This window comes from Scleropages formosus, chromosome 6 (genome assembly GCF_900964775.1).
Source record: "Scleropages formosus chromosome 6, fSclFor1.1, whole genome shotgun sequence".
NCBI classification, from domain to species: Eukaryota; Metazoa; Chordata; class Actinopteri; order Osteoglossiformes; family Osteoglossidae; genus Scleropages; species Scleropages formosus.
The window spans coordinates 15,317,083-15,328,032 of NC_041811.1; the positions used below are offsets into that span (position 1 = coordinate 15,317,083).

The 10,950-nt window shown below is 41.0% G+C and overlaps 1 protein-coding gene across 2 annotated transcripts; it reads left to right on the forward strand.

Annotated features, from left to right (window-relative positions):
* Window positions 1-8: 8 nt before the first annotated feature.
* Window positions 9-9,735, forward strand: cops4 (COP9 constitutive photomorphogenic homolog subunit 4 (Arabidopsis)). Of its 2 annotated transcripts, XM_029252748.1 has the most exons (11): window positions 9-248; window positions 1,198-1,277; window positions 1,441-1,592; window positions 1,693-1,796; window positions 2,511-2,664; window positions 2,951-3,101; window positions 3,909-4,079; window positions 4,307-4,422; window positions 5,715-5,759; window positions 7,289-7,373; window positions 7,785-9,735. In XM_029252748.1, the coding sequence occupies exons 1-11, from the start codon at window positions 175-177 to the stop codon at window positions 7,916-7,918; spliced, it is 1,266 nt and encodes a 421-aa protein (XP_029108581.1). In that variant the 5' UTR covers window positions 9-174; the 3' UTR covers window positions 7,919-9,735. The 2 variants fall into 2 exon arrangements, with proteins under 2 accessions (XP_029108581.1, XP_018600447.1); XM_018744931.2 differs by lacking the exon at window positions 5,715-5,759.
* Window positions 9,736-10,950: the final 1,215 nt, after the last annotated feature.

Here is a 10,950-nt window from a genome sequence, read left to right on the forward strand (position 1 = left end):
CTGCAGCGCTTCACTGCTTGCTGCCACAGCGCTCCACCCGTGGAGGACAGGGCGGTGTTGCTTCTTCTTGCCACCTCTTCGCTCCTTTTCGTTGCTTGTCCCTCCTCCCCCCCGTCCGTCGCTCTTCGCGGTTCTCCGCTGCCTCTCGGACTTGTTGACATCTCGGTGGAGAAAATGGCGGCCGGAGTGAGGCAGGAGCTCGCGCAGCTCATGAACTCGAGCGGATCCCACAAGGATCTGGCAGGGAAGTAAGTATTTTTAGGCTCTTTGCAAAATTCAGCGACGAAAACGCGCATTTTACGAGCAGGCAGCACAACATTTACCCTTTCAGACGCGTCGAATTGTATGACTCGTCTTGTCGTCACTCCGGCTGAATGTGACAAGCCGGCTACCCACTCGTGCGCCGAGCTAACAGGCTAAACTAGTACAGTTCGCACTCAGCAGCTCCCGAGGCGCCCTTCCTTCGCCAGCCGCGTCGCGTTTTTCAACGACACTTGTATTGCACCTCATCTTGTCTTTGCGTAAACAAATAAACTGTTAATTTCGATGATGGCTCGATTGTGACTCCTGCGGCTGCATGCTAAGTCATCCTGCTGATCAGTTCTCTGGGTTAGCTACCTGGCTGGAGTCAATGGCCCGGCACGTTGTGAGAATCATCATCATCATCGCGTTATATAAAAAGCCATCTCGGGTTTTAAGGCACAGTTAGCCAAGGAAATCTCTGGCGCTGAGCTCGGAGTGCAGTTCAGTTCATGTTGTTGTGTTGAGTCCCACACTCAGGTCATGACATTTGTGCTGCTTTTGCCAAACAGCGAGCTCTAACTGAGCAGTTTCTCTCTTTCTAGTTATTATTGTTGGTGGTGTTGAACTTTAATTGAAATGATTCTTATTTCTTTCTTTCTGAAGTACATCATCGTTAATCACGCCGAATGAATGTCTCGTGGTACGATTCGAATATTCCAGACTTTCACCAGTTCGTGAAGTGTAGAAATGCCATGGTTTCTGTACGTGTCCTCATCTGGCTGCCTCCGTTTCTTAGTGATGTTTAAAAGACTGGCGAAGGTCAGGAGTTACTTTTCTGGTTGGATGTGTGTTTTCTTTCGGATTGTTTTAAGAGAAAGAAAAAAAAAAAGCACGTAAGTCACGTGGCACAGTGCGAGCTACTTGAGTGATGGGTTCACGTTGCTTTTGTTGCAGGTACCGACAGATACTGGAAAAGGCTCTTCAGTTCACTGACGGGGAGCAGCTGGAGTCCCTCAAGGCCTTTGTTGAAGCCAGTAAGTCGCCTTTCGGTTTTAAACAGTTTGGAATAAGAGGCGTTTGGGTGACGCCGCAGTCTCTGTTGTTGTTGACCGATGACTGCGGCGGAGTTATAGAATGCAGTTTCCACGGAAGCAGTTTACCGATGCGAGTCGTGTTCTCTCCCACATTCCCTCGCAGTGGTCAATGAGAACGTGAGCCTGGTGATCTCCAGGCAGCTGCTCACCGACTTCTGCGCTCACCTCCCGAACCTCCCCGACAGTACGGCCAAGGCAGTCTGCCACTTCACCCTGGAGAGGATCCAGCCTAGGGTCATTTCTTTTGAAGAACAAGTGAGTGCGCCGTTGTGTCGGCGCTTTGTTCCTTCGCACGTTCGCTTGTCTCGGAAGCCCCGCGTTAACGCGCGGCTGTGGGCTCTGTTGTGTTCCTCAGGTGGCTTCCATCAGACAGCACTTGGCCACCATCTACGAGAAGGAAGAAGACTGGAGAAACGCTGCCCAAGTTTTAGTGGGCATCCCTCTGGAAACGGGACAAAAGCAAGTGGCCGTCACAGTGTCTTTTTATGGTTTGAGTTAAGGGGTTCTCAACACTTTGTAGAGTAAGTAGCACAGTGGCTTAGGTGGAGGTCCTGGGCTTCTGTTTTAAGGCCCACCCCCTGTATAGTCGTATTATTAATAATAAGCAAAGTGTTCACTCTAAATTGCTCCAATACAAAGACCTACCCATATATAATATATATAATATATATATACACACACACACACAGACTGAAACTGCTTGTCCCGAGTGGGGTTGCGGCGAGCCGGAGCCTAACCTGGCAACACAGGGCGCGAGGCTGGAGGGGAGGGGACACACCCGGGACGAGATGCCAGTCCGTTACAAGGCGCCCCTAGCGGAACTTCAACTCCAGACCCACCAGAGACCAGGCACAGGCCAAACCCACTGCACCACTACACCCCCCATACCCATATGAATAGGTCAGATACTGTGAGTCACTTTGAATAAAGGTGTTAGCTGATTAACAAAATGAATATCAACATATTTCAATAGAATATTGCAAGAAAGTTCCACTTTTAGTTTTAAGTGTGGTGGCACTTTCTCACCATGTTTTGCACTGCTGTACAAATATTTGTTGAAGCTTGAAAAAAGTTGACATTTAATTAAAAAGAAAAAAAAAAAATGCTGTGTACATCAGGTAGAAAATACATGGTGTCTGCATGTCTGGCTATACATATGTAATTTTCTTGTAGGCAATACAATGTAGATTACAAGTTAGACACGTACCTGAAGATTGCCCGCCTATACTTGGAAGATGATGACCCTGTCCAAGCAGAGGCTTACATTAACCGAGCCTCTCTGCTCCAGAATGAGTCCACCAATGAACAGCTGCAGATTCATTACAAGGTGCCATTTTTTTAAAATACAGTCTTTACTGCCAATGTATTGCAACCTATTAACTTGTTTATTGTTTTTAGAGGCTTTAAAATAATTATAAAAATGAATGTTTCATAAACCTGCAAAGCAGTAACCTTTGATTTTAAAAAACTGTTCATTATTACTCCCAGAGCTACAAAATTTTTCTGTGATTCATAGGGATGCTGTGGTTGGGTGCTTTGCAAGGTATTCTTTTCATGGAAATGAAGCCTGAAAGTTCTGTCTGTCAGTGAACAACTGTTATGCTCTTCCCCAGGTATGTTACGCTAGAGTCTTAGACTACCGGAGGAAGTTCATTGAGGCAGCGCAGCGGTACAATGAGCTCTCATACAAATCCATTGTCCATGAGAGCGAGCGACTGGAGGCCCTGAAACACGCTCTTCACTGCACCATCCTGGCTTCTGCAGGTAACCTTGTCTTACATGTGACATTACTCTTGTCACTCTAAGCGGATTAAATTAACCTTGATGACATTTTTTTTGTAAAAGTAGCAGTATTTTCTGTTGACAGTTTAGCCGCAGGCATTTCTTACCCGTCTTTCACTCACAACTGCTTGTCTCTGTATTTACACAGACAGCACTTGTCCAACACTGAGTTTAAACCCTTTCTCAATTACAGTTCAGCTTCTTCTGCTGTTTGTGGCAAGAATTTTCCAACAGCTAAACAATGATTTGTATTGTTTTGCTGTAGACATGGTGTCTTGGGTGGCTGTTTATATACATAGTTTAAAGGGATTTTTAAAATAAAATAGTAATTTTGGATAATTTTTGCACTTTGTGTGTTGTGTTTATGTTTGGGTGGCAACGGTGGCACAGTGAGTAGCGCTGCTGTCTCACAGCGCCTGGGTGGTGTGAGAGAACATGGGTTCAAACCCTGCTAAGTCTGTGTGGAGTTTGTATGTTCTCCCCGTGTCTGTGTGGGTTTCCTCCCACAGTCCAAAGACATGCTGTTCAGTTCCCCCATAGTGCATGAATGACACAGAGATTGTTTCACTGATGTATGGATGAGTGACCCATTGTAAGTAGTGTATCTAGCAGTGTAAGTCACCTTGATGAATAAGGTGTGTGTGCTAGTAACACTACATAGTATCCATTGTAAGTCGCTTTGGAGAAAAGTGTCTAAGTGAATAAATGTGAAAGTAAAATGTATGCAAGCTATGGCTCTGTGTTCTGATTTGCAATGTCACTAATTCCCTCGGGATGGTGTATCCCCAGGTCAGCAGCGATCCCGCATGCTTGCCACCCTCTTCAAGGATGAGCGCTGCCAGCAGCTTGCGGCCTATGGCATCTTGGAGAAGATGTACCTGGACCGTATTATCCGTGGAAACCAGTTGCAGGAGTTTGCTGCCATGCTTATGCCACACCAGAAAGCTACCACTGCTGACGGTTAGCATCTTCTCAACCGCCTATTTGTTTGCTGTAGCTTCTTATGCTCTTTAATGTTTCGGTCTGGTTTTCAGTAATGCTGACTTTTTTGTTCTTTTGAACAAAATTACTTTTTTGTTTTTGCATATTTATATTTTAAGATCACCCTGCAGGCATCAAAATAATGGCTGTAAATGACTATCGTTTGTCGAATAAACTGTGTTGACTTATTTTCCTCTGTGCCGTAGGCTCCAGTATATTGGACAGAGCGGTCATTGAACACAACCTCCTGTCTGCGAGCAAACTGTACAACAACATCACTTTTGAAGAGTTGGGTGCGCTGCTTGAGATACCACCTGCAAAGGTGAGGAATGAATGCATAGAGGCTGTTCTGGACATTTTTCATACTCTACTTTTGTCCCAGTGAAATGGTCTGTTTTTGGTTCTTTTTTCACACCACCATTAAAACTGAAACTGAGGGGGTTACTGACTTCCCTACTGAAAAAAATTTATGAAATTGCTTTGAATGATTGAACATAAGATTTCCATTTTAAAATACACTTTTTGTATATTTTCCTTGTTTATATTTTTACTATTTTACATAATTTTGAGTACAGTGGCTCCTCAGCTTAAGAATCGTTGGGACAGAAAAAGCTGTAGGTCCAAAGTCACTTTTACCGCAGATTAATACAAGTTTAATAATACAGCCTTTTTTGATGTTTAGGTTGTATAAAAACTGTGGGTATAATTTTTTTTTTAATTAACTTTGAGTTGCATTAAAATTAATACTAAAACTACTGAAAACAACATGTTATTTTTACACACTTAGTCATTGCCAGTTGTTGACCATTCATCCTGTAAGCAGGTGCAATTTTTGTCATCTTTTCTTCCACTTTAATTATTTTCATTGGTCTCCATTGTGACACAGTTGTTCTAACTGGCACTAGTAGATTGACCAACAATGACAAGTACCAGACACAAACTGAACACTGTGGAAGCTAGCTGAATTAAGGTGGTCCTACACTTCTATTCTGATTTGGTGCGGTACTACCATTCTATCGGTAAACGCACTTCTCGTTTGGTATGCTATAGACAGCAGTTTTATGCGGTAGATAAGCAAAGGAAAATATGCAACTTTGTAATAAATAAATGTTTGTATCTTTGAAAAATCTGTAAATTGATTGTTACATGAGGAGCCAGTGTATGTTTATATTATGGTGCTGAACATTATTTTACTTCCATTAAATTTAGTCAAAGGATTATACCTCAGATTGTCAGGGGAAATTTTTTATGCAATTAAGTTAACTTGTAAGGGGATTAGAACCAGACCCATTTCATGTTCTTTGGATAGATTTTAATTTCTTCCATTCTTAGTATTCAGTAGGGGTAAAGCAAATGCATTACATTTCTTTTAATTTAGCTTCTAATTTAAATTTGAGTTATAGGAGGTCTCTTTAGGATGTAGGCTTTCTTGCTGGATGTTAATGTGGCTCAGTTTTAAATGCCTTGTTTATATTTGTGGCAGAAAGGGGATACTAGTGTTAATATTTATAAATCACGTCTTGCTCATATGGAAGTTTAATTGCAGCTTTGTGGCAGGAGTTTGAGCGTCTCTCAGTGGCTTGTATTTTGAATCAAATGTGTGTCGTTGTGCAGGGCGATTGTTCCGATGAGGATGCCCCTGGTTACAGATGCAACTTGGTAGGGAACAAATACACTACTTTACTAATAAATCACAAGTGTGAACCAAAATGCAGTAAAAATAAACTGAACTGAATTTGGAACATGGTGCTCTCAGTCGCTAAGTTCTGGCATGCACTCCCCTTATAATAGATTTATTATTGAAAGTACTTCAGCTATAACATCAAATGCATTTTCTTAAGCTGAAAGTTTCGCATTTATCATTTGTTATAGCAAAACAAAATATATTGTAGCTATTATCAATTGACACTGCACACATGTTATGTTTTGATAACCTCCGAATTGACAAATTAGAGCAGTTAAGTTACAGGTGGTCCCTGATTTACGATGGGATTACATTCCCTGAGACCCATCATAAATCAAATCCATTTTATCCACCTAATACACACCTCTGCGTGACAGAATGGGAGTTGTGGTTTGCTGTCGCTGCCCGGCATCGTGAGAAAGTATTGCTTGCTCGGGAAAAAATCAAAATTGGAAGTATGGTTTCTACCGAATGTCTGTTGCCAGCTCACCATCGTGAAGTCAAACCATCATAAATCGGGGACCACCTGTACTTTGATGTTGTGAGACATTGGCATTCTTTTAACACAATGTTTTTGTGGTCTGATATAGAATTTTCAGAACTATTTGCATAGGTGGACTCAGCAGTAGTTTCTGTTAGTTTATATGTAATAAGTCATAGTGGTTTTAATAGTGTAAACAGCTGGACTTTGATATGGAGAGCTTAGCGGTTGATTGTGAATTCTCCTGGGTAAGTAAGTCTGAACAAGGACAAATGATCTGGATTTTCCACTTCAGGATGAAATCATGGGAAGACATTTTTTTGGTGTAATCAAGCAAAAAGATGTTGGTGACGGTGATAAAGTGTTGGGAGCACAGCACTCAACTAGTTGAGCTAAAATATTTATTTTTATGTCAGGATTTTTTTGATTTCATAGTCACTTGTAGGTTTTGTAAGAAATTTATTGATGATTGTATTACATTTTCATTCTTCAAAATTATTTTAGTTCTTGAAGCATAAAGGGATGGAGCTGTGGTCATTTATTACTTTTTTGCTGCATCATATTACATGCTTGGTGAAATTGACTTTTGTGATGACTTGTGTAAACCAGTTTTTTACTGTGTTCATGAAATATGTTATCAAGGAGGAAAGACATGCATGTTTTAATTTAATGTGCACAAGTATCTTTTGTCAGCTGAACTTGTATACTGAAATTATAATGGGAGTGAGCTATATTTGTCTTATGTTTGGTTCAACCAGAATACACTCAAAATATAGTATTTTTACTTTGAGTAATTTTTATATTACGCACTGTGTTGCAGGTAGACTAACCTCTAACATGTCATCAATGATTTGTAACCTTTTCACAAAGACAGATTTGTATGTTTTCCATATTGAAACTTGATGGAAGAATAATTTGTTTGTCTGTGATGTAGTCTTTGACTGAAGCCAAATTGTGAGCCATGTGTCAAAGACAGTGTGTAGTTTGACATGTCAGCAACCATTTCTTTGTCTTTGTGGACAGGCTGAAAAGATTGCTTCTCAGATGATCACAGAGGGCCGCATGAATGGCTTCATTGATCAAATAGATGGCATTGTCCACTTTGAAAGTGAGTATGGGTTTAGCAAGAATGACTTTCACCCAGCCGTTGGATACTGGCTACACCTTAAGTGGCACTGAAGAAGCCTGTTAGAAGAAGCAGATAATGAAGAATTAAAGAAACGGACTAAGAATGGCTTTTTTTGTGTTTCTGTTTAAAAATGCAGAGCAGCATCACACATTTTGGGAGCCTTGCTGTTTTGAACATACTAGCAGCACAACAGCTTTCCTGCTGATTATTATTTTGAAAGGCTTTTGTTTAAAAAATAAATGAATACGTACTGGGTTTGCTTAATCTGTAATTGTACAGAAATGTCGTTGGGCTCTTTAATTTGAGCTTTTTGTTCTCCTTGGTAACTGAGCATATAATTTAAGATGTTCTGTCCACTTATGGAGCGTGTTTGTTGTTCTACCCTGTCAGCTCGGGAGCCACTGCCCACGTGGGACAAGCAGATCCAGTCGCTGTGCTTCCAGGTGAACAACCTTCTGGAGAAGATCAGCCAGGCAGTGCCCGAGTGGACAGCACAGGCCATGGAGGCCCAGATGACCCAGTAACTTCCCCCCTGCTTCTGGTCTCATGGACATTGCCCTGCCACCTTCATCCCTGTCAAGATCGCAGTACTCATGTATCTTGTCCTGTCCTGCCCAAACACTAGGTCAAAGGTTACAGAAGCACTGCTGAGTATTAACCAAAAAGGCCATTGTATCTTTTTGTCTTTCTTTTTGAAATTTGGAAGTAGCAGTTGTGCTATGTTTGTGAAAACTCCAGGAAGAGCACTTAGAAGTTAGTCCCTGATATCCACTTCATCGATGTGGAATGTGAAAAACAAACGTGTCATAACACCTCTTTGTTTTCTCAGTGTATGTGGCCTTGGCGTGGAACACAGTGCTGTGCTTCCAGATGCCTGTCAGATCGGTTGTTCAGGTAGAATGGTATATGGGTCTGCTGGATTGTGACTTGGTGGTATGGCACTTTACGTTTTGTTTTGATCTTTTGTCTATCAAACCAAACAACCACATAGGGAACACCACAAGGACAAACTAAGAGACTGACCAGTGAAGTTGTGGCATGATTATGTCACAACAGTAATCCTTGTATTAAATAAAAACTGGAAGACTCTGTTATAGGTTGAAAGTTTGAGATGTATCACAGTTATAACACCGGGTTAGAGGGCTGATTTGACTCGTACACAAGCAGTGTGTGCCACATGCATTTTGTGATTATGAAGTAATTAAGTTGCAACATTCTTTCATTATTTTGGTAAGACGTATCAGGCTCAGCATTTATACAGTGTAATTGGGTAGGTAAATTAGAGGCTGAACGTGTTGGTCCGTGTAATGACAGAAGAATAAATGTCTGACAATGATGGGTAATCTTCGACATCTGGGCCTGCAGTCATTCAGGTTTTGGCAGTAAGGGACTCATTTACATTGACCAAATTAGGCTCTCATCTATCTGAACAGATAATGAAGCTGAGGTGTATCATGAATCACCCAGTGCCCAGAAATCATTATGAGTAATTGAAACCTGGCTGCCTATCTATCCATTGATTGCAGGGGTGGTTTATGATTTGCTGAAATTTAGCTGACTGAGTACAGTAAATGATGTCACCAAACCCAGCTGTCTGATCTGCCAGCAGATTATAGCCATAAAATAACTAAGAACCGGGTCTGTTTAATGAGTGGCAGAAACATGCAGAGTGCAGTAGGAGTAAAGAAATCTTTAAAGTCACTTTTATGCATGTTCTATTAACATTTACCATCTCAGATTAATGACTAAGTCATACAGGATATTATTAGTGTGGTTGACTAAGCAAACACTTTTACTGTTTCACTTACTTTTTTTTTTTTTTTTTAATAGGCTGGTAAGTTTATAATTCACATCTGCTTTAATTGACTTTGAGGACATTTGTATTTGTTTTTCTGTTATTTTGCCAGATAATGCAATATTGTGAGAAACCGATTTATAACAGTCATTCTTCAATGAAGTCTGCTCACGAACATGGTATGGCTGGACACATCAACATTAGTACTTGTTATTCAGGTGCTATTTATGGTGGGCAGTGCAGCATTTTGAAGACCAAGCCTCTCAACATACCCTTGTTTTCAAGGACTTTGTCAAACAGTTGAACTGGTCTTCAGATGTGCCAGTAAGCCTTTGTAAGTGTGCAGGTTTCTTCCCTCCTTCTTCTATTGTTTAACCAGCTGCATTTGGGTACCGTGCGCTGATGCGCTATGGAATGGACTTGCTACTCAAGGCAAAGTGCATATAACATTTGAATAAATGTATGTAAAATCTTTACATGGAAAAACTCCAATATCTGTTCTTGGTTTTTACGCCGTTGCAAAGATAATAAAGTAATGACAAACAATTTTGAGTTGGTTCTACTTTCTGGATTTCAGGCCAGCTTTTACTTGTGCCCAACATACTTTTTTTTGTTTTCAAATATATAGAATATACATAGAATGTGGCTGTTGGAATGAGTGGTTTACAAGAGTCAGGCACTAACCCTCCCCTTAACCAGAGTTGGATGTCAAAATTCAGTGTGAACAAGGAGGAACTATGTCATGTTTTTATGAGAGCCATGAAGGTAGTGAATTGCTCTAAAGCTGCTGAAACAAATCTGATTAGATGTCCCTGCTCTTCTCCCATCCCAGTATGACTACGTATGAGGCAATCTAAATGCGGGTTATGTGTCTTTGTTTTCCTGGCAGTTAAAAAATAAAGTAGTCATGTTACAACTAAAGGAATTTTTACCAGAAGAAGTGATTATGAGAACCTACATAACTTTGAAGGAAGGATCTTGTTACAATCCTACTGCATGTTCATTATACCCCACTATGTCACTACTACGTCATTATACACCACACACTTTTTGTCATGGTTTATTTAACCATTGGGGGGCATGGTAGCACAGCAGGATTGGCCTGGTCCTGCTCTCAGGCGGGTTTGGGGTTCAGTCCAGCTTGTGGTGCTCTGCAGTGGACCGGTGTCCCATCCAGGGTGTGTTCCCTCCCCCTCCAGCCCTGTTCCCTGTGCTGCCAGGCTAGGCTCTGGTTCACCATGACCCCTCTCGGGACTAGCGGTTTCAGCCAGTGTATATTTAACTGCACATTTTGGGTGATACAATGTGGCAAATGGTATGTTACTTGTGTACTTTTTCTTAAGGAACAATGAATGGTAGCTACTGAGGATTTTGTCTATTCCACCCATTTGCCAGTAAATTTTGTTTTTGCACTTACTGACCTTAGAACACATTAATGATGCACTCTTAATATATACAGCAGGATTTCATGACTACAACTATGTAAGCGAAAGCAGTTTTTTCTCATTGTTTTCAGTCTTTGTGAGTACACTATGAAAGTAAGAACTTCAGTATACTATGAAAACATTTTTTGTTTAGGAATTACTCAGCCAAAGTATGTTGTGAAGTCAGCTTTTAAAATAAGATAAAGTTTGACAGCAGGAAGCTGAGGATAAACTAGATTATCCTTGATTTACAGTGATTCACATGTTAGCTGGACACTGGCTTTGAGAACAACTCAGTATACCCTCAGTGCAGATGCTCTCTTTTTAGTGAAAGATG

What these genes read in the sequence shown, in the direction of transcription:
- cops4 (XM_029252748.1), top strand. Translation starts at nt 175, where the DNA reads ATGGCGGCCGGAGTGAGGCAGGAGCTCGCGCAGCTCATGAACTCGAGC. An exon ending in TCATTTCTTTTGAAGAACAA is followed by an intron (nt 1,593 to 1,692) that starts GTGAGTGCGCCG and finishes TGTGTTCCTCAG; the next exon opens with GTGGCTTCCATCAGACAGCA. An exon ending in TTGAGATACCACCTGCAAAG is followed by an intron (nt 4,423 to 5,714) that starts GTGAGGAATGAA and finishes GTCGTTGTGCAG; the next exon opens with GGCGATTGTTCCGATGAGGA.